The sequence below is a fragment of the Rousettus aegyptiacus genome, unplaced genomic scaffold, assembly GCF_014176215.1.
Source record: "Rousettus aegyptiacus isolate mRouAeg1 unplaced genomic scaffold, mRouAeg1.p scaffold_m13_p_3, whole genome shotgun sequence".
NCBI classification, from domain to species: domain Eukaryota; kingdom Metazoa; phylum Chordata; class Mammalia; order Chiroptera; family Pteropodidae; genus Rousettus; species Rousettus aegyptiacus.
The window spans coordinates 136,520,261-136,540,175 of record NW_023416306.1 but is presented as its reverse complement, the minus strand read 5'-3'; the positions used below and the strand labels follow the sequence as shown (position 1 = coordinate 136,540,175).

At 38.9% G+C, this 19,915-nt stretch overlaps 1 protein-coding gene and 1 pseudogene across 9 annotated transcripts in view; both read left to right on the top strand.

Moving 5' to 3' along the window:
- TRIM9 (tripartite motif containing 9) overlaps window positions 1-19,915 on the top strand; it is a 99,698-nt gene that overhangs the window by 61,968 nt on the left and 17,815 nt on the right. For 7 of the 9 annotated variants that reach the window (XM_036239219.1, XM_036239221.1, XM_036239217.1 and 4 more), the window contains exons 4-7: window positions 3,901-4,011; window positions 5,108-5,261; window positions 13,317-13,474; window positions 14,677-14,815. In XM_036239219.1, coding sequence (XP_036095112.1) covers window positions 3,901-4,011; window positions 5,108-5,261; window positions 13,317-13,474; window positions 14,677-14,815 — 562 coding nt within the window. The remainder of the gene's footprint in view (window positions 1-3,900; window positions 4,012-5,107; window positions 5,262-13,316; window positions 13,475-14,676; window positions 14,816-19,915) is intronic. The other 2 variants (XM_036239218.1, XM_036239225.1) reach the window with 1 other exon arrangement.
- On the top strand, window positions 10,894-11,012 carry LOC118600573 (annotated as a pseudogene).

Here is a 19,915-nt window from a genome sequence, read left to right as displayed (position 1 = left end):
CAAAAAAAAAAAAGGAGAATTTCTTTGTTTTACTAGATGAATCTGACGGCCAAAGCACTTCACCTGGAACTCACAGATGAGTCCATTCCAAACATTAGTTGGTCATCTTGCCTCAAAATATGTTGGAACACATAGAAACTCCCTCTACTGACCAAAAGGACCTAGAATGAATAAATTCTTCAAGCTTGCATCTTGAAAGTACTTGTACCTCAAACAGAAAAAATATATATTACTTTATAATTAGGGGAAATTGTTTTCAACTGTTTTTGGAAGGTATTGATTATATTTTAAAAGAATTTCTTGAAATAGAGAGACAATGTTATTTACTTAGCCTCAAAATTCATTAGTGGTATTCCTTCAGATACCATGATGAGAGAGAATGCTATGAGAAAAAGTATTTACTAAAAAGAAGAAATAAAGAAAAATTTAAAGAGCCACATGTATGATAGAGAGGTGAACAGAGGAAGGTTGTCAAGGTCAAATTAGATTAATAATGAAATTCCCCTCAATTAACCTCGGTTAATGCTATTGGATGTATTATATGAAATAAGTGGAGGGAGATTGGTCTGTTAGAGGTAGAATGGGAAAATGTAGTTGTAGATAGGCAAAAGGCAAAACAAAATTTTGTATTTGTATTGTAAAACCTATCATAGTTTGCTCTATGATATTGAAAAAGTCTGAGCATTCAAAGGGACACAATAGTCCATTCTCAGATTCTCCTTTTCCATAGATGTTAGTGTCACATCCTGACCCAAGAAATAACCTTTATAAATTTTCCACTTAACAAAATAAAACTGTTCAAATGATTAATAGGCACTTACCATCCAGAACAGATGGTGAATACTGATAAAACGGTAAAAGCCTTTTCTGAAACTGTGGAACACAAATTAATTCTTTGTCCCAGAAGAGATGGTTTAGGCTTTAATGCAGATGAAAGCAGCAAGATTGTTTCCCAGTCCCTATTTGTGTCATTCCTGTCCCTGTTGTGTCATTCCTGCAACTCGCATGTTTCCTAAGAGAAGGCACTCCCAAGTCCAGCCAGCTGCTGCAAACAGGGTGCCAAGGGTTTCTCTAGAGCATCAGAACCACAGCACAGAAATGTGGAAAGAAAAAGAAAAAGCAACATGGCCTGGATTCCTAGGAATCGTTTTCCATAAACAAACAAACAAACAACATAGAAATAAATAATAATAATGAGTAGAAATAATAGGGTGAAGAAAGTAGTAAGATAGCTAATAAAGACACTCAATTAGAGAAAAAATATTCATACACTTAAAAGTTCTAATTATTTGGCTGATTTCCATAAGATGGGAAATCTCGCTAAATTAATTCAGGAACTAGAAGTCAAATACAACACACCCAAAAATGCTGCTTTTGGGACCCTGTAGGCTAATTTTTAGCAGTGATTTTATCACAGGCTATGGTGATTATTGTGAAATGGTTGATTAAAATGTATAAAGATAAACCGGAATCCATTGTTGCCAACAGCAGGAATAGAGAGCCGGGAACTCAGGCGTATAGAATCCTTCCAAGAAGCTTGAACTGTGGAGTTCAGGAGCCAATGGCAACCCCCCGCTGAAACTCTGACACTTTGGCAGTATAACAATTAAGTTTCTTAAAAGTAGCCAGAGAGCCCTGACACTTGGACAGCTCCTTTGGCACCATATAAACCTTGCTTGAGAAGGAAATTTGTAGAAACAGACATAGAATTTTATGAGGCCTGAGTATTGTATTTATTTTACCACATTTTTGTCATAAAATTATCATGGAGCTGAATGCTCTGGAAATTAAACACAACAATTTAGTCTATTTTGCCTCAAAAGCAGACTCACTTTGGATTACTGTGCTCAGATCTGGTTTGTGCTTGTTAGTTGAACTTCCGGGCCCAAAAAGTTAGGCAGAGTGTTAAGGCAGACGCCATTTGGGTAGAGCATGGTGACTGCTGAGGTTTCTGCTACTTAGCAATGTTGATGCACTGGCTACCAAAATATAGAAATACCTTCTGAGAACAATTCAGTTAAGCCTTCTACAGCAGAGAGGAGTACCATATTAGCTAGAGGCCACTTGCCTTGCATTTTTAAAAGTTTCCTTGTAGGTGGTTCTCTTCCCTGCCCAAGAAACAGAAACCTAACCTTCCCGTTTATTTTCTGATTAAGAAATAAAATAATTTGCATTCCTTGAGCCCAGACCAGCCGATTTGACAGAAACATACTAGATGCCAGAAGAAAATAAATCAACTGGTGAATCATAAATTTGATCTCTTCCACACTCCCCACCAAAACAACAAAACAATTCTGATAGAGGTTTTATATGCTACATTTGCTCTTTATTTTAATTATATAAAAATTTAAAAACAATAGCAAATCAACTGTCAAAATATTGAGAGACTCCAATAGCCAAAATTATCTTGAAAAAGAATACAATAGGAGTTCTCATATTTCCTGATTACAAAACTTACTACAAAGCTACAATAATCAAAACAGCATAGTACTGGCATAAAGACAGACATATAGACCACTGGAATTGAATAGAGAGCCAGGAAATAAACTCTCATATATATGGTCAAATTATTTTTGACAAGGGTTCCAAGACTATTCAATGGAGAAAGACCATTGTTTTTCAACAAATGATACTGAGAAAACTGGCTATCTACATGCAAAAAAATGAAGTTGGACTTAACATTAGGTGTAAAAATTCACTCAAAATGGACCAAAGACTTAAATGTAAGAACTGAAACTATAAAACTCCTAGATGAAAACATAGGGCAAACAGTCTACAACACTGGATTCGGCAATAATTTCTTAGCTATGACACCAAAGGCATAGGCAGCAAAAGAAAAAGTAGACAAATTGGACTTTATGAAAATTTACAAATTTTGTGCATCAAAAGACAACAGAAAAAAACAACCCTATTTAATTGGCAAAGGAGTTAAATAGATATTTTTCCAAAAAAAAAAATATATATATATATACACAAATGGCCAACAGCACATGAAAAGATGCTCGACATCATTCATCATTAGGGAAATGCAAAATAGCATAAATATCTAGGATATGAGTGATTGAGATTCCTAGATAATTCTCATTCAACTCTATGCTTCAAAAATAACTTCAGGATTTGGGTCACTGAGCAGAGGACACAGAAGACTAACATCTCTGAAGAAAGAAACTTTTCAAGGATTGTCATGCATTTGACACTGGGCAAAGACAACTTCCCAGAGGTAGAAACTGCCTTTCTAGGTTGAAGCTGACTCACAGCTTGCCAAATAGAATGGCCTTTAAAACTGTCTTCCAAAATAAGTTAATTCTAAGTGGGTTATTCTTAAAACGTAATTCCGCATCCATCTTTCTCTGGCTTATTTGTCATTAGCTCATTGTCTTTCAGCAACTTCCACCTCTAGCCCCACCCCATCACCTACCCAAAGAAAGAAAATCAGAATGAGAGATGAACTGGGTTCAGATGGTGATGTCTTGTTGAGGGGGACAGGTAGTGGGTGGGAGAAGGTAGGCTACTGTGTCACAGAGCAGAAGCTGCAGATGCACATCAGGTTGCTCAGCTCCTTTTAAGACTTCCCACGACCTCCCACTTAGAGCAGGGTCATCAGCTTCCTAGAAGAGGGGAGACAGGGGAACTTGTAGAAGATGTCCCATGAGGCACCAAGGTAACCATCTTCCCATGGTTCCAGTCTGCACACCTTTCTGATGAGTCCTTTTGTTACAAGTTCAATCTGTCCTCTAGAGCCATTGTCCACAGCAGACATTGTCACAAAATCGCCTCATAAATTTAATTCCATTCCACGATGCTCTTGGATTCTGGTTTGAAGAAGCTCTCTGAAGTCCCAGTTTGCTTCTTTTCTACTTGCTGCCATTTTGGACCATTTTGTTCTTTCATCATCCCTAGGTGGTTCGAGATCAGATCTCTCACTGCACAGTGAAATTGCGCCAGACCACGGGTCTCATGGAATACTGCCTGGAGGTGATTAAGGAAAATGATCCCAGTGGCTTTTTGCAGGTAAGTATTAATTAGTGTCTGCTTCATTCTTAATGTCCCATGAGACTGAGTGTACCAAGGCCAGACTCCCAATGGCCCTGGTGCCTTCACACGCGGTGTGTACGTGAGTGTCTGCTAAGCTCCACTGACTTCCTGGAAGTCTCTGCCATCACGTACTATAAGATTGAGAAGCGCATGTGCCTATTCGTTTATTTGCTTTTGTTCTTGCATTTAATGATGAAAACATAATTCTTTATAAGTTCTTCCAAACCAGAGTTATTGCCTTGCCTAAGAATTGGGTTCTTTTCCATTAATAGATCCTGGACAGTTTTATGAGCTAGAATGTCTAAGTATGCAAGGTTTCTCTCTTTCTACCTTCTTGATACCTCTCACTGCCTGTAAGTTAGTGATTTCTTAAATAAAGTGAAGTTTTTTTTATTGTCTCATGACTTCTTCAGTGTTATTTGTTTGAGTGAGATGTTATGATGCCAGCTGAATTTTATTTAAGTTTCTATGTAAATTATTAAGGGACCTTTTATTAAAGAATATGTAGATCCCTTGCAACTCACTTTCTACCAAACTGTCCAAGAATAATGGAGACTAAATATAAGAAATGAAAACATTCTCTACCAAAGAAAAGAATGATACATGAAGATGATGGTTTACAGTATAAGAAACTTCGTTTTACAGATTATCATATGTAACCTCTCTAAACTCTTCCATTAAACTCATTTCCAAGTCTTGACAGGATACCCACACCTCATATTAGAATCAGGGTGGTTGGTTCTGTAGGATTAGTTAATCACCAACACATCATTTCTTAATGTTGTTGGCTCTTAGCTGATCAGTCATAAACAGCATGATCATATATCTAGGTTTGTCTGTTAGAGCAATTAACAGCTGCTAATTATTTACAGTGCCCCCTGTGACTCACAAAAGTGTCCAGATTTTTGTGATAAATCATGGGTCACCTCTATCCTAATAGGCTCCTCACTGGAGAAGGGACGTTGTGAGTCCCAAGGTGATTTGGTGGTCACACTCCGGCAGAGTAGAGGAGTAGATTTCTGCATCCAGCGTGATGTTGTATTTCTTAGGCTGTGGTCTTTGATGTGATTAGATTTCTGACGCCCTCATAAGGAGAGTGCACCTGACTGAGGATCAGTGGGGGAAGGGCACGCTCACTCCCAGGATGACCACGGACTTCGACTTGAGTCTGGACAACAGCCCTCTGCTGCAATCCATTCACCAGCTCGACTTCGTGCAGATGAAAGGTATGTCCCCACATCCCCCCAATCATAGCAACATCTCCTCCAGGGGAGACTGGTGCTTAAAGCAGGATAAAGGCAAAAAGGCAGCTGCCAGGTTTATAAATCACCTGAGAGGTGGGGAAGTAAACACACACACACACGCCTCTGTTTAGTGTTATGAAGACATGGAGTGTCTCCTATCTTACCCGGTAATGGAAGCATACCCAAGTAGCTGTGTAACCTACGTCCCTGAAAGTCAGATAAATTCAGATAAACTCAAGGCTTGCCACTTTAAGAGTCTTAGAGATTTCACGTGCTCGGCATCAGGGAATAGCTGACATAAAAAGAGAGAAGAAAAGAGAGAGAACGAGCATCACTGTATGTCAATATAACCTTGTAATGTTGATAAAAATAACCCAGAAGTATTGATATAAATCGAGATTGTTCAGAACTGAAACAGCTGATTCCACCCAGATAGAGACAGTGAGCAAAAGGCTGAGTGTGGATTTAGTGGGAGGATTTGGTGGGAGTGTGGATTTAGAGGATCAGAGTCAGCTTGCCAGTACTGGTCGGGAAAATGCCACCCTGGATACGGAAAAAAAATGAAAGTTTAAAATAAACTTTTTAACTTTTTTAACTTTTTGCTTTATGTGATTGAAAAATATAGCAAGATCTCTCTGAGATGTAGTAGCGACTAAGGGGAAGTTCAAGTCCTTAAACTTATCTTAAGGAAAATAACTTTTTCAAAGAAAAATAAAAACTCAGGCCAACCCATGCAATGATATTTTAATGGCAGTATAAATAATATTCATTTGAAAAATATTTCTCATAGTTTTTTTTAACAAGTTATAAATTGATATAATCATACATTCGTAGGAAGATGTAACAATAGTAAAGAGAGATCCCATGTACCCTTTACCCAGTTTCCATCAACGGTTACATCTTGCATAACTATCATGTAATGTCCAAGACAGGAAAACGACATTGGCACAGTGTATGTGTCAAGTTCAGTGCAATTTTGTCAGGTGTGTAACCACCACTGCAATCAGGACACAGAACTATTACATCACCACATAGACCTCCCTCGTGCTGCCCCTTTATAGTCACTCCCACACCCCTCTTCCCCTCCACCATCTCCAATCCCTGACAGCCATGAATCGGTTCTCCATCTCTAAATAATTTTGTCATTTTCTGGTCTTTTTTAAAACCAAAGAAACTGATTTGTTCTTTGCGTCTCCCAATTTAAGCATACATGTAATAATGACTTAGAAGTCGGTGCTTTAAAATTTTTGTTTCTTGGAAAAAATTTAAACACTTCCCTTGCTCAGACACAGAACCATATACCCCAGCAAGTTTTAGGGCTATCGACTGCTGGCTCATATCGTGCAGCTACACTCACCCAGTACCTGGTACATGTACTTCTCTCATCCTTTTCATTGATTTTTGCCCTCTTTTATTATCAGTTTTCTCACTTTTTGTTTAATATATATTGCTTTGGGATAATACCTTAATTCATTTGTCAAGTACATAAAAATACTTCATTGCGGTAACAAAACCGTTAACATTATTGACTGCTTACCAAGCTAGATTCTCTCCTAAGTGCTTGATATAGATTAACTCATTCTTACAGCCCTGGGAGGCAGCCAAGGAAACTGAGGCACAGGAAAACTAAGTTACTTGCCTGAGCTCCAAAGCTAGTGAGTGCCAGGCCTGGGATTCAAACCCAGGGAGCATAGCTCTAGAACCCAGACCTACAACTTCTGGTTTATACTGTAAAGTTAGATCCTCACTAAGCAGCTTCTTCAAAGGATAACTAAACTCCTCTTTTAAACTTAAGAAATTTAATTTTTTGTCGCAGCGATCCCTTCTCTCTATTTAAAATTCTCTCTTTAACACCTACACAGTAGCCTGTGAAATGTAGCCATTTGAATAGTGTATAGAGCCCCAGGTAAATCCCCCTCCATCAGCCCCGCTCTGTCCCCAATTCTTTCAATGAGATAAAATCATCGAAAGGTTATGTCACAAGTAGCTCAAAGGAGAAAGTATGTCACAAAAGGGCAATGTAAGGGCTTTGGTGGAAGAGAAAAAAATGAGCCAACCTAATTAGCCTTGGTGATGGGGCAGGAGGAAGGACAGGTAGAGGGTAAAAGCCTCAGGACTTTGAAATGCTTTCATCAGCTGGTAGAGTCCACTCCTCCCCCACTCGCTGTCATTCTGAGTCATGTCCATCTGCCCACCGTTGAGTCCAGGCCCGTTGGCAGGATGGTAACAATTGTGTTGAAGTGAGCAGGCCCTTCATCTGGCATGGGAACTGCAGGTTAATGCACCGTTCACCCCAGACTGCATTCCTAAAGCTTTGTTACTTGGTTGTTGAGGGCTGCACACAGAAATAAGCATGGACACGGCTGTGTGTACAATCCGTTAAAGTCTGTACACACAGCAGAGAATGCCAAGCACTCTAAAGGCCAAAATTCAGAACACTCTCACAGCAGAACTCACTTGGAATACAAAATTATCCAGGACAGTTATTTATGAAGGTAATATAACAGGCCATTTGGTATTATTCCATTTTTCTTTTCTTTTTAACACTTCATCTTAATTTAATTTACTTCTGATTGGTATCCCTCTGCAGAGTTAATTTATATGCTTTGTCTTGTGCTCATTAAGCTTAATTAATTCAGTGAGAGCCTAGTTCCTCTTAGAATCTGAATAATTTTTATCTGTCAGGTGTTTTCAATGGAAAGAAAAAGGCACAAGGTAATGACACAGTACAGCTTGATTGGCTGTAGTTAAGATTTCTACTGGCCTCTTTGATATGTTAACACATATATGACTGAACCAGTGTAGTGGTAAACTTTTTTTTTTATAGAATATTCATAGTCAGTTTAATAAATTTCATTTTCACAGCTTCTCACTAAAAATATTTCAAGAAACTACTCTCTAATATTCCCGTACAAATGGACAAAATTTAAGTAGCATTTGGAATGGTGTTAAAGGAATTTGACCACTGTAAAGTTAATAATATGTGTAATGTGATTTTTTCTAACTGTTCTAATTATATTCTAATTGTGGATAATAGTAGAAAGCAAAAATATTTTCAAAATTACTTAAAATATGCATTTAAAGTTATGACTCAAACTGACAATCTAAAATATCTGCTTACATCTTGCATCAAAATTTTAGCAACTCCCTGGTTTTAAAATTTCATCTTTGATGTCTTTTTTTCTTAATATCAAAGAAGATAGTTCTGATGTTAGTTTTTAAATGTTTCCTCTTAGGCCAGCAAGAACTCACTGCCTAAAATTATTTTATTAGCTAAGGATTTAACTAATCTGTTCTTTCTGATTCCATATCACCCCCTAAGCAATTGAGATCTAAGTAAAGAATGCTGGTACCTTCTTAGTTCAAACATCCCTAAACTGTAATGACATATTTTCTGGCTGCATTTTTTTTTTTTTGGAAAATCATATTGCCCTCTTTCAAGACTATTGGGAATGGTGTTTGATCTCTCACACTATTTTTTTTAATCAACAGATTAAATTTTTTTCCTGTTTTTGTTAGAGAGTAATGGAATCACTTTTTCCTTAATTTTAAGTTGGTATTTTCAAGTCTTTCCCAGGTCATGGGAAGGAAATTTTAAGATGCTTTCCCTAGTCCATCAAGGGTTCTGCTGCTTGGCTCAGAATAGATTTCAGGTACCTACCCCCACCCAGAAAAATATTACCCCAGAATTGTCTAAGTATCCTAAGATTCATGAGTCATGGTGCTAAAATGAAACACCATTGTGTTCATTCAGAATCAGGATGAAATAGTGACCTAACACTCCACCAAACCTTTTTAGCACATAGACCAATAGCTGTTACACCTCCTCTTAAGTGCCTCTACGCACCTAAGGACACATTTATCTTCACTAACTAGTGGCGAATGTTAAGAGCCCTGAGTATGCACCAAGGTCATGAGCAAGGACAGTGTAATCTAAACAGACTCTCCTTTAAATCATGGAGAAAGAAGGCCCAGAGGTTTGGCAGAGATGGGCATGAGCACACACACTGACGTGCTTGCAAGCTGTTTGTGAACATGATCTGTTCGTGGTTTGGGGGCCTGAAAGGCTGGTCCTCGAAACCTGTGTTCATGTTTATCCTTAACAGTGTGCTAGGGGCAGCTTTCCAGAAACAACCTGTTGGTCTTCTAAAGTCTAAACTTTCCTTTGTATTGTTCAGCCACCATAAAAAGGAATGAATGATCGTTCACAAAGAAACCTTCAGAGAAGATGACTCAGTGAACCTGCATTCTCAACCACCTTAGCTCCTGCAGCGAACTATTTCATTAATCCACACCAGCAACTCTTGGGTAGATTGATTGTTCACATTTAGGAACCAAAAAGAAACATTCCCCTTGGAGTTAGGTGTGGTGATGTCCCTCTAGTACACTATTACTAAAGAGCAGACTGGAGAGGCGGTATAATGCAGCGTAAGCACACAGCCCCTGGAGCCAGGCATGGCTTCAAATCCCATCTCTGCCACTTACTAGCCATGAAAACTTTCTGTATTTCAGTTTCCTCATCTACAAAATTGAGATAGTAACAGTACTGGTGGTTATTGTGGGTTGTTGTAAAATTTAAATGAGTGAATACATATAAAACCCCTCACCACACTGTCAGGCATTCCGTAAGTGCTCAAAAGTATCACCTATCATTATTTTTCATGTTGAGGGTGAGAGGCCAATTTCCCTTCCTCGCATGTCCTCGCCATACTCCTGATATCTCTCACAGAGGAATTCTGGATGGCTGCGAGTATTCACAGTCGGAAAGATTTGGGAAAGGGGGAATTAAATGAAAAGTGTGAGATATGATTTGAACTAGAAAGGCCTTAAAAAGGTAAAACATTTGAAAACTTTGTTATAAGAAGACACTGTTGCAAAATTTAATTTTGAGCCATAGCTTCACCAGGCCCCTTCAAGGAAGTCCATAAGAACAGCTGCCTCCTGTATCAAAGAGGAGAGTTCCAGCCCTAAGCTTGATTTTATAAGCTAAAAGATGCTAAGTACTAACATTTTGATGAGATAGGAGAAACTAGACCTTTAGGAAAAACGGTGTCTAAGAATGATCATGAAAGTGTTAAGATTAAGGTAGATATGGCAGCTTTAGTGACAGGAATTGCAATAAAACATTCTTCCTTATAGTTCAGCCCAGGAACTGTAATGTTATTCATTTCCAAAACACAAAAGATAAATTAATTTGGAAATACTTTGAATTCTTATGGACCATTTATTTTTATACATAATAAAGTGAAATGGAATAACATAACACCCACTATAAAATGTGTTTCTAAAATGTCAGCCTTAATGTAGTCACATTTGCCTTTTATATGCAATATCACTTTAGGGTAAATAAAGAAAAAGAAAAAAATAATTCTGAGCACATTGAGAAATAGCTTTGGACATGCAAAGTCTCTCTGTTCCTTCGTTTAGTTTTCTCTCCTCTCTCTCACTCTCTTTCTCTTTCCCTTTGCTTTTTTGTTTGTTTATTTCTTTGTTTGTTTACTTATTTATTTAAACTAGGAACAATATTAAGATATGAAGATCAGTGAGCGGTGAGACTTTTCCCACTCACTGATCTTCATAACTTAATATTGTCTTTTAAAGTATATCCACGGTAGTCTATGGCCATGCTACCCTGAACAAGCCCAATCCCATCTGATCTCGGAAACTGAGCAGGGTCAGGCCTGGTTAGAACTTGGATGGGAGACCACCTAGGAAGACCAGGTTCTGTAGGTGTAAAAAAATAGAAAAATAAGAGATAGTAAGCTGACAAGGTTCTTGCAATCAGTGAGGTCAACCAAAGGTTGCTTTGCCTATAAATAAATAAATAAATAAATAAATAAATAAATAAATAAAGTATATCCATTGAAAATTTATTAGTGAAGTTCACATTTTAATTACACATGACACCATGTATTTCAATTAATCTTTTAGTTATACCTATGTCTATACAGGGAAATTTGAGTTTCTTATCAGAGACATTGCAAGCATTTGTATGATTCAATTTGAAACCATCTTACTGATTTCTTGTTGTAACTTTATTCTTTGATTTTAAAACTGATGAAATATAGAGTTGCCTGATACGTGAACAAAGGGAAAATGAAGACTGCTGTCGGAGCTAAAGAGATAAAGAGAGTCCTAGGAATTGTTGTTTTGTGGTAGCTCTAACTAATAAGGCCAGTTAAGAGCAAATATCCCCAGGGAAAATCACTCTGTGTCTCTAGAAGCCCTCTGAAAAATAATTTGCTTAAACTTGTCACATTTTACTCCACAGTTAATGTGTTAAGATGTATTCTTTTTACAAGAAAAAAGTATTTAAATGACAAAGTAAGTTTCTAATATGTTTAATGACCTAAAATTAACCCTCTAATTACAACTCCTAGGTGATGCCCATTTATGTATAGATGATCATTAGAAACCATTAGAAGGAATTACCTCTTCTCTGTCTTCCTTCCTCCATCCAGTCCTGTAGTCTTTCTATTGAACAAGGCAATGAATTTATCTCCTTTCCTCTGAATCCAGATGTTCTGGGACCTCTAATGGCAGAAGCCATTGTTCCGTGATGAGATTCCACCTGAACTCTGTGTCATTGAAACTTGAAACATGTTGTTCCTTCCTAAACTGATCACCTCCAATTAACCGGTCATAATTTTAATTTAATTAGGCTTGATCTGGTAACTCAGGCATGGTTTTTCTCTAATATATCACAGTCTTTTCTTAAGTGTAAGATGATTAACCTGCTTCACCTTCACATCTGTCATGGTTTAGTGGCTGCTTTTGTTTGGTAGGTTATCTACCATAGAACCTGTTTCCGAAACGGTTGTTAAATTAATCATCTTCTTAGTTGGAGTGACTGGCAAGGAGCAGATTTACCTCAATGCATGACACTCACAGTCCAATTTTGGTACAGCATACCAGGTGTTCCACAATTAGCATTTGTTCATCTGAATATCCCTGGATGAGGTCCAAACTGTTCTCTCCTATTGTTAAAGTGCTACAAAAAAAAATTAATGCTTTGGCTGGCAAAAAAATTTTAAGCAGTTGATAAAAACATTGTTCCCAGATATATATATATAGGGTGGGGTGGGGGGAGAGAAAGAGAGAGAGAGAGTTTATATATTAGGAACTTGGATTATTTATTACCTAACATTTCTATACCTGTGTGTCTGAAAGCTTAACTAATCTGCAGTTTTAAGTAAGACAGAAAACTCTTGGCACAAAATGGGGACAGGGAGATGTTGTGACTAGTGATGTGACAGATTCTCGCAAGGTCACAAGGACACCTTAACTCTCCCCTGCCAGGCCCCATCTGCTCCCATACTACTCTCTAGGCTCACAGTTGACTATTCTATACCTACAGAAAGAATAAAATTGAGCTAGTGCTATTTTCAAGGTATAGCTACCTTGAAAGAATGATGTCGAGTTCCTCAGAAGTTTTGAAATGGAAAAATCATTGTTCGTGTCACTTGGTACCAATTTTTAAAAATCCACTGTTATAGATATTTATGTACATAGGCCTAGAGTAGAATCACTAGTAAAAAATAAAATAAAATAAAAATAAATTTTAAAAAAATAATAGGAAAAAAACCATAATAGGACCTTAGCAACAAGGTGATTTCAGAGCTGTTTCTCATAATAGGCAGTTCTAACTTAATAAACTTGGGGTTTAAGACTTATACTAAATTTTATGATAAATTTGTCATCTGTGTTTTGGATGAAATAGGCTTTAGTGGGCTGGACTAGAAATCTATCCCCCATGTAAAACATTTCCCTTAGGGATGATGTCTTTGATGCCCAAGGGGTCGACAACAGAGCACTTGTCTCCCCTCCAATTAAAGGTAGGAAATGACACCAAGGGCTCGGAGAAACGCAGCCCAGTAGCTCAGGAACCAGCCCCACTCTAGGAGACTGGGAGAGATCCTCTTTGGGTCCCCCATGCACCTCGGGCTAGCTACCTAGTCTAGCTGCATGTTTATCAGTCCAAGACGCTGAAATGTTTACAACTACACAGAAGCCAGGGTTACACTAATTTCTGTTTAGCTTCCTCTCCAGTCCCAGCAACCCCCATCCTACAGCTGGAGGAGTGTTGCACCCACAACAACAGCGCTACGCTGTCCTGGAAACAGCCACCTCTGTCCACCGTGCCCGCTGAAGGATACATTCTGGAGCTGGATGATGGCAATGGTGGTCAGTTCCGGGTAAGCAGAGATCCTACTGCTTGTTAACCAAAACCAGTGACCACCTCAGAGGACCCACTATGGAGTCTCAGGCCCAGCTATCCCACCTCTCCTGGGGACAGGCCATCCTAGCAGGGCCCAACCTGCCTTTCAACCGGGGCCTGCTCTCTTCTTGTACCACCAAAGATGGACAAAGGAATCTCTGAATAGAAACTGTCCTACCCTTTTTAAGAGAAAGTACATGCAGTATTGAGAGCTCTGGAGTCAGAATGCCCACACTCAAGTCCAAACTCTACCGCTTAGCTGTGTGACCATGCCCATTTCTCACCTCTTTGAGCCTTCAGGTCCTCATCTGTAAAATGTGGATGCTAATTATACGTACCTCATGGATCGTTAAGAGTCAATTAGATAATTCATATAGAATTCTTAGCATGCAGCCATCTCAGACTCTGATCTTCTTGGTATCCAACTGGAGAGTTGTCACTTTAAGGCCATGCTTTGAATGCAAATTATTTTTACTCATTACGTCAGCATAATGGTACAAAGTATATAGCTAAAGAGGGAGGCATATGCCTAACCTATGCTAAAGATGGATTATGCTAGGATTTATTTTAAGGCTTTGAAATGTCATTCTTCCTCCCTTCCCTGTTTCCTCCCCCTTCCTTCTGTACTGTGATGAAAACCTATGCTCCCATGGCTTTGAGTGTAGTCTTTGTGATAGTTCCTAAAGCTATTAGTGGTGTTACAAACACAGCATAGAGACCACCCTCATGTTTTCAAACCTGGTTTTACCAATCACATAGATGGATAAAGAGCTGAATAGGTATTATACACTGTATAAATGCCATATTAATAATAATAATAATAAGTAAAATGCTAACTGTAACACCCAATTTCAATTTTTTAGCCCCGCTACTAATAACTACCATTCATTAAGATGTCAGGCCCACGCTAAATACAAGGCACTAAATTAGGCAGTTTGCACCTATGACCCTATATAAGCCTCACATCAACCTCATAAGGTGGGTATTACTGTCCCCATTTCACAGATGAGGAAACTGAGACTAAATGGGGTCAATTAAATGGCCCAGTATTTCACAGGATTCAAATCCAGATTAGGCTCATGCCAAAGCATTTGCTCCTAACCACTGGGCAACCCCACCTTCCTAACCCCTCACAAGGATTCCCATTAAATGGTGGCCTGTTGATTTTTTGACCCTCAGGAAGTGTATGTTGGAAAGGAGACAATGTGCACCGTGGATGGTCTTCACTTCAACAGCACGTACAACGCGCGCGTCAAGGCCTTCAACAAAACAGGAGTCAGCCAGTACAGCAAGACCCTGGTCCTCCAAACGTCCGAGGGTAAGGCCCTTCAGCAGTACCCCTCAGAGCGAGAGCTGCGCGGCGTCTAAAACGGCTGGCGAGCCGGAGGTAACCCCACCACTGCCCACATTCTGAAGTGTTTCCGTGACTTGCCCTGCCTTCTGGCGCAGAGCCGCTGTTCCTCTCCCACCGCTAGCGAGCCCATGGTATGTGGATGCGATCAAACCAAAGAGTCCACAGCGGCAGTGCAAATGGCTTGGGCCGCCGGCTTCCTTTGATAACTTTCTAAATAAGCTGCAGTTGAAGAAGCTGAAAAATGAAGGCCTCAATGTCCCCCAGTGTGTGAGACCAATGTATCTAGGCTCTAGGGCAGGCTCCCATTCTCCACGATACACATCGTTTGCCACTTTTGCCCAGATGATTCTCAATTGCTTTGTAGCGCTTGCTAGATCCTGAGGGTGGGGTGAGGTTCTTTCCAGCTGTGGATTTGTCTCGCTGACCGTGTTTCCGATGGGTGTGGGGTGCTAGAGCCATTCTGAGTGGGCCTGTCGGCCACTCCTGGCTTAACCGGCGTGGACGGCTTCCTTTCACACCCAAAGCCCAGGCCAGCGGCACCAGCACTGAGGCTTCCTGTGGGCACCAGAAGGAAGAGACGGCAACTCCGCATTACCTCGCCATTTTCACCTTGTCCGTGCCCTATAGGCTCAGTTAGGCTGCCTAACGAGGTCACTCTCTAGAGAATGTTTGCTTCTTGGCTATATTGTAAATCTTTTGGTCATCAAAGGCAAGCCATCCATCTCAGAAAAAGGGCTTGCATTTGATGGCCAGATATAACCACTGAGGCTTTCAACATTTTCATTTTAAAAGCAATTGCAATATATGAAATTAAACCTATAAAGAGATATTTGTGGTCAATGCCAAAGCATTTCAGACCTTCTGGGTGTCATTTTCATCATAGAAGTTACCACACCCCACCAGCATTCTCCATAACTTCCCTCTCAAGAACTAATTGTGTTGATTTTGGTCAAATTCAAAGCATTAGCTATAAGAACTGTGGTGGTATTTCCCCTCCCCCCCCCCCACTTCGCACAAACCTCGGCATGTGCCAATCACCCCTAAAATGGTTCACATGGTTACAAACAAGCACAACTTCAAATCCCACAGCAAGGTTGATAGGCCCCTGGCCATGAAAACCACGTGTGGGGAGCAGTCCTAAGTCTGTGAGGGAGGCTGTTCAAGGAGCAGGATTTGTTGAAGGGAAAATGCCCACATGGCCCGTTCCCATTCGGGTTACAAGTATGTGATAGCGAGAGCCTCCCCTGTAATGATCATTTTAGCGCCTTCTTTCTGGGATGACCTATCAGCTTCAAAGCAGTGGCCTCATTTCCCAAAGTACCATGCTAAATACTAACACCCTCCCAGAGATGTTCCTAAATGCAATGCAGAAGGCCCTTCATGGTGATGGCCTCGTCTGCCATGTGCGTAAAGGTTCGATTGAAGAGTGAGGTGCATGCCATTAGGACAGTGAGACCCTTCGCAGCAGTGTTGCTAAGATGTCATCAGACTTAATGGGAAGACTCTTTCTATTCATGATACATCATGGAAATCATACTATTCTGCAAAGATCAGTTATTAGCATAGCAGCCTGAGCACTTATGTCTCTCCTTTCATCCTGCAGGAGGATGAAGTTTCTAGCTTTCACTTAATGTTCATAAGATTACGGTGTCTAATAAATTACAGAATTGGAGCTGCGATCCTTGATACCACAGTCACAGAACTGGGGGTCGTTTTCTAAGAGAAACTAACGAAACGAGTCCTCTTCCAACAAAGAAACTGTACTGTAGAAATTAACTTCCTCCATAAATTTTATATATTGTGTACAAATATAAGGTATGTATCTAAATACAAAGAAAACCCTATCATCGTGTAGATATCAGTATTCTCTGTTACTGCACAGAAGTGATTTTCTCATGATGAAATAAAGTTCGCACACGTACTTTCTCCATAACTTTGGTTTGTTCTATTTGTTTCTCCCTCATTCTAATTCATTCAAAGAGTGAGCAAGAAAGAATGTAATGAATAGCTTATTTTTTAATAAAAAAAAATTTTTGATCAACCTGTAATAGTAGAGAAAGCCTATAAAATTTTAAAATTATATATCTTTTTTGTTATTGTTTAGAACTCAATGATAAAAATGCCATTAATGGAGTTTTGATGTATTCACTGAACTTATACTCTATTAATCATTTCTTACAGTTTTTTGAAAGGTTTACTTTTGAGATTTTTTTTCCTGCTCTTGGGGGTGATGTGTGGTTGATTTTGGCTTTCTACTGTAACAAAATCTTTTGTGTCCTTCTTAGCAAGAGTTAACTCCTTTCCAAAGTTCAAAACAAAAATCTGTATCACAGAAGGGTATGATTATATGTGATAGCAAGTGTAACTCATATTTACATGCATTTAGTCTGAAGTTTTAAATCGCTTATCACTTATACTCTTCAAATTATCACAAAACCTTCTGACGACCAAAAGGTAATGTTATACAGAAGAGATCAAATATACACATTGTTATGAATTCTGATTTTTTTTTTCAAAAGCAAATTTGTTTATTTATCTGTTTGTTGGTCAGTGTTGGAAAGCGCCAACCAACTACGTACTAGGCTGTGGATATGGAGTGTGGAGCAGACATCACCCCTGGCATCATGGAGCTGGCCACCTAGGAAGGGAGACAGGCCTTAAAGTAATAGACACACGAATAGTCACATGTTTATGAATTATGATAAACACTGTGAAAAAAGGAAAGGGGACCAGCAGAAAGACATAATTTATATAGGGGAATTGGTCAAGAAAACAATGAAAATTAATTTAATTCAATGGAAATGATAAAAAAAAAATGTGTTAGTAAAGGAAAAAAGGAAAGGAAAATGCATTATTATGTGAGTTCAGGTTTGGTTAGTTCCCTGAAAGCAAAATTCTTGGGGACGTACCCAAGACAGCTATGCGAATAAGGCCAGTTATAGTCTTAACCACATTACACTGACAAGAAAAAAAATAATGGTAAGCAATTAAGAATTTTAATGAAATTTTAAAATAAGGCACATAACCCTGATTGTATATATCTTTAAAGCAACTCATTTAATAGCCATTATGACTGTTTCACAGTCCTTGACCATCTGCAAAAGAGTATCCATTAAAAATATTATATAACAAGACCTTCCTAATCCTTGGAGTTCTAGGCTTGTTCTGTGTCTGGGAGACTACAACTTAAAAAAATAGACAAGGCTGAGAACAAGATAGGAAGTTTTTTCTGTTTATTTTTCTCTATTTTCCCTCTGCCTATCTAAACAGACTATACCTTCTCTTTTTCTTTAATCTGAAGCGAAAATGAAATAGACCAAAGGTAATATTCCTGGGGTCACATAACTCATGAAGACTGTTAACTGGTTGAAAAGAGAAGGTCTCTTTCCCACTCGCCTCAGCTCTCAGAGCCAGGGAATTGCTTCCCGCAGCCTTCTCAGCAGACCTGGAGCTCAGCTCACTAAGCCTGCAGGGAATTAGAACGTGGAGGGTTGCACTCTTTATGCAATAAATACTCTTTAGCAAAAATCTTTGTGTAAAAAGGATTATTTTCCTTGGACAAATTTTTAGAAATGCAATTACTAGACCAAGGAGTATGAACACTTTTAAATTGCTTTTCAGATAGATTTTACACCAGAAATGTATGAACCACTTTTTTTTTTTTATCACTTTAATTCTACTATTTAGGGTTTAATTTTGACCTGCAAGCTGCCTCTTCTGAAAGTAAAAATGTTCCTAAAAGAGGGTTTTTTAAATTTATTTTTCATAGGAATAATATTCTGGTTGTTTTATATTTAAGAGCTACGTGAAATAAGTTACAACATGGTGCATGCAAAATGACCATAAACTAAAGAAGGAAGACTTTCCAGAGGGGGCGGGGGAGAAAGAGAGAGATCCAAACAGGGAATAACTGTTTGCAACGCAAAAACTTCAAAATTGACCTTGATCTAAATATGAAAAAGGAACTCAGAGATGCATAAAGTATGGTCCCTCTGGCTCTAGAGCATATGGATCTTACTCCTCCTTCCTGAACTTCATGGTGCCTGACTCCAAGAGCCTAGATACTGTGGTACCATCTCACCTCTCTAGAACTACAATATCTACCCTACAATCTAGATAGCCTTCTTACAATTAAGAACTAAGCCACAATGACCTCTGATTGGAAGAAGAAAAAAAAAAAAGACAAAGTTCAGGCATAGAAGCTCCTGCGCTGTCCTCACAGCAGAGCCCTTGGTCTCACTTAGCTCGGTTTACCCACAGTTCCACTGAGCTTGCAAAGAGCAAAGAGCACAGCAGACTAAATCCATCACTTTAGAAGAGAGAAGGAGGATTTTGTACAGAAGTGAGTTGAGGCTATTGGCAGCATTGAGCAGGGAAGGTAACTGGAAAAACTGAATGGACCAAAAAATAAAAATAAAAATAAAAAGAGAACATTCTGTGACATATGTTCTGATTAAGAAAGCTAGAAAGTATATAATGCATTTTAGTAAATTTTCCACCTAAGGCATTTAAAAGTCAGTATGTTATCTGGAACCCTTGGTAATGAGGATTTTAGGCATATCTAAGGCTTTATGGAATCACAATATGAAATAAGCCAAAAAACCATGATAATAAACCCTAATCCGTTTTTGCGTCAAGCTTCTAAGTTTCTTCATTGTCCACTAAAATAGCCCATGAAAAATTACAGCTATATAGACTTTAGATTATACCACTGTACACATCGTTCATGTCTAAGCCCCTTTCTGTTCTGTTGCCGCAACATGCCAGATTTATCCCATGTATTAGTTTCCCATTGCTGCTTTAACAAGTTACCACAAGCTTAGCAGCTTAAATAACACAAATTTATCACTTTATAGTGCTCGAGGTCAGAATCCTAAAAGGGTTTAAAGTGAGCTGTCAGCAGGGCTGTACTCCTTCAGGTGGTTCTAAGGAAGGGTCCAACCTTTTCTTTTCCAGCTTCTGGAAGCCACCGTGGCTCATGGCTCCATCTTCAAAGCCAGAAGCATAGCATCTTCCAATCTGACTCTGACCCTCCTGTTTCCCTTTCATAAGGATGCAGGTCTT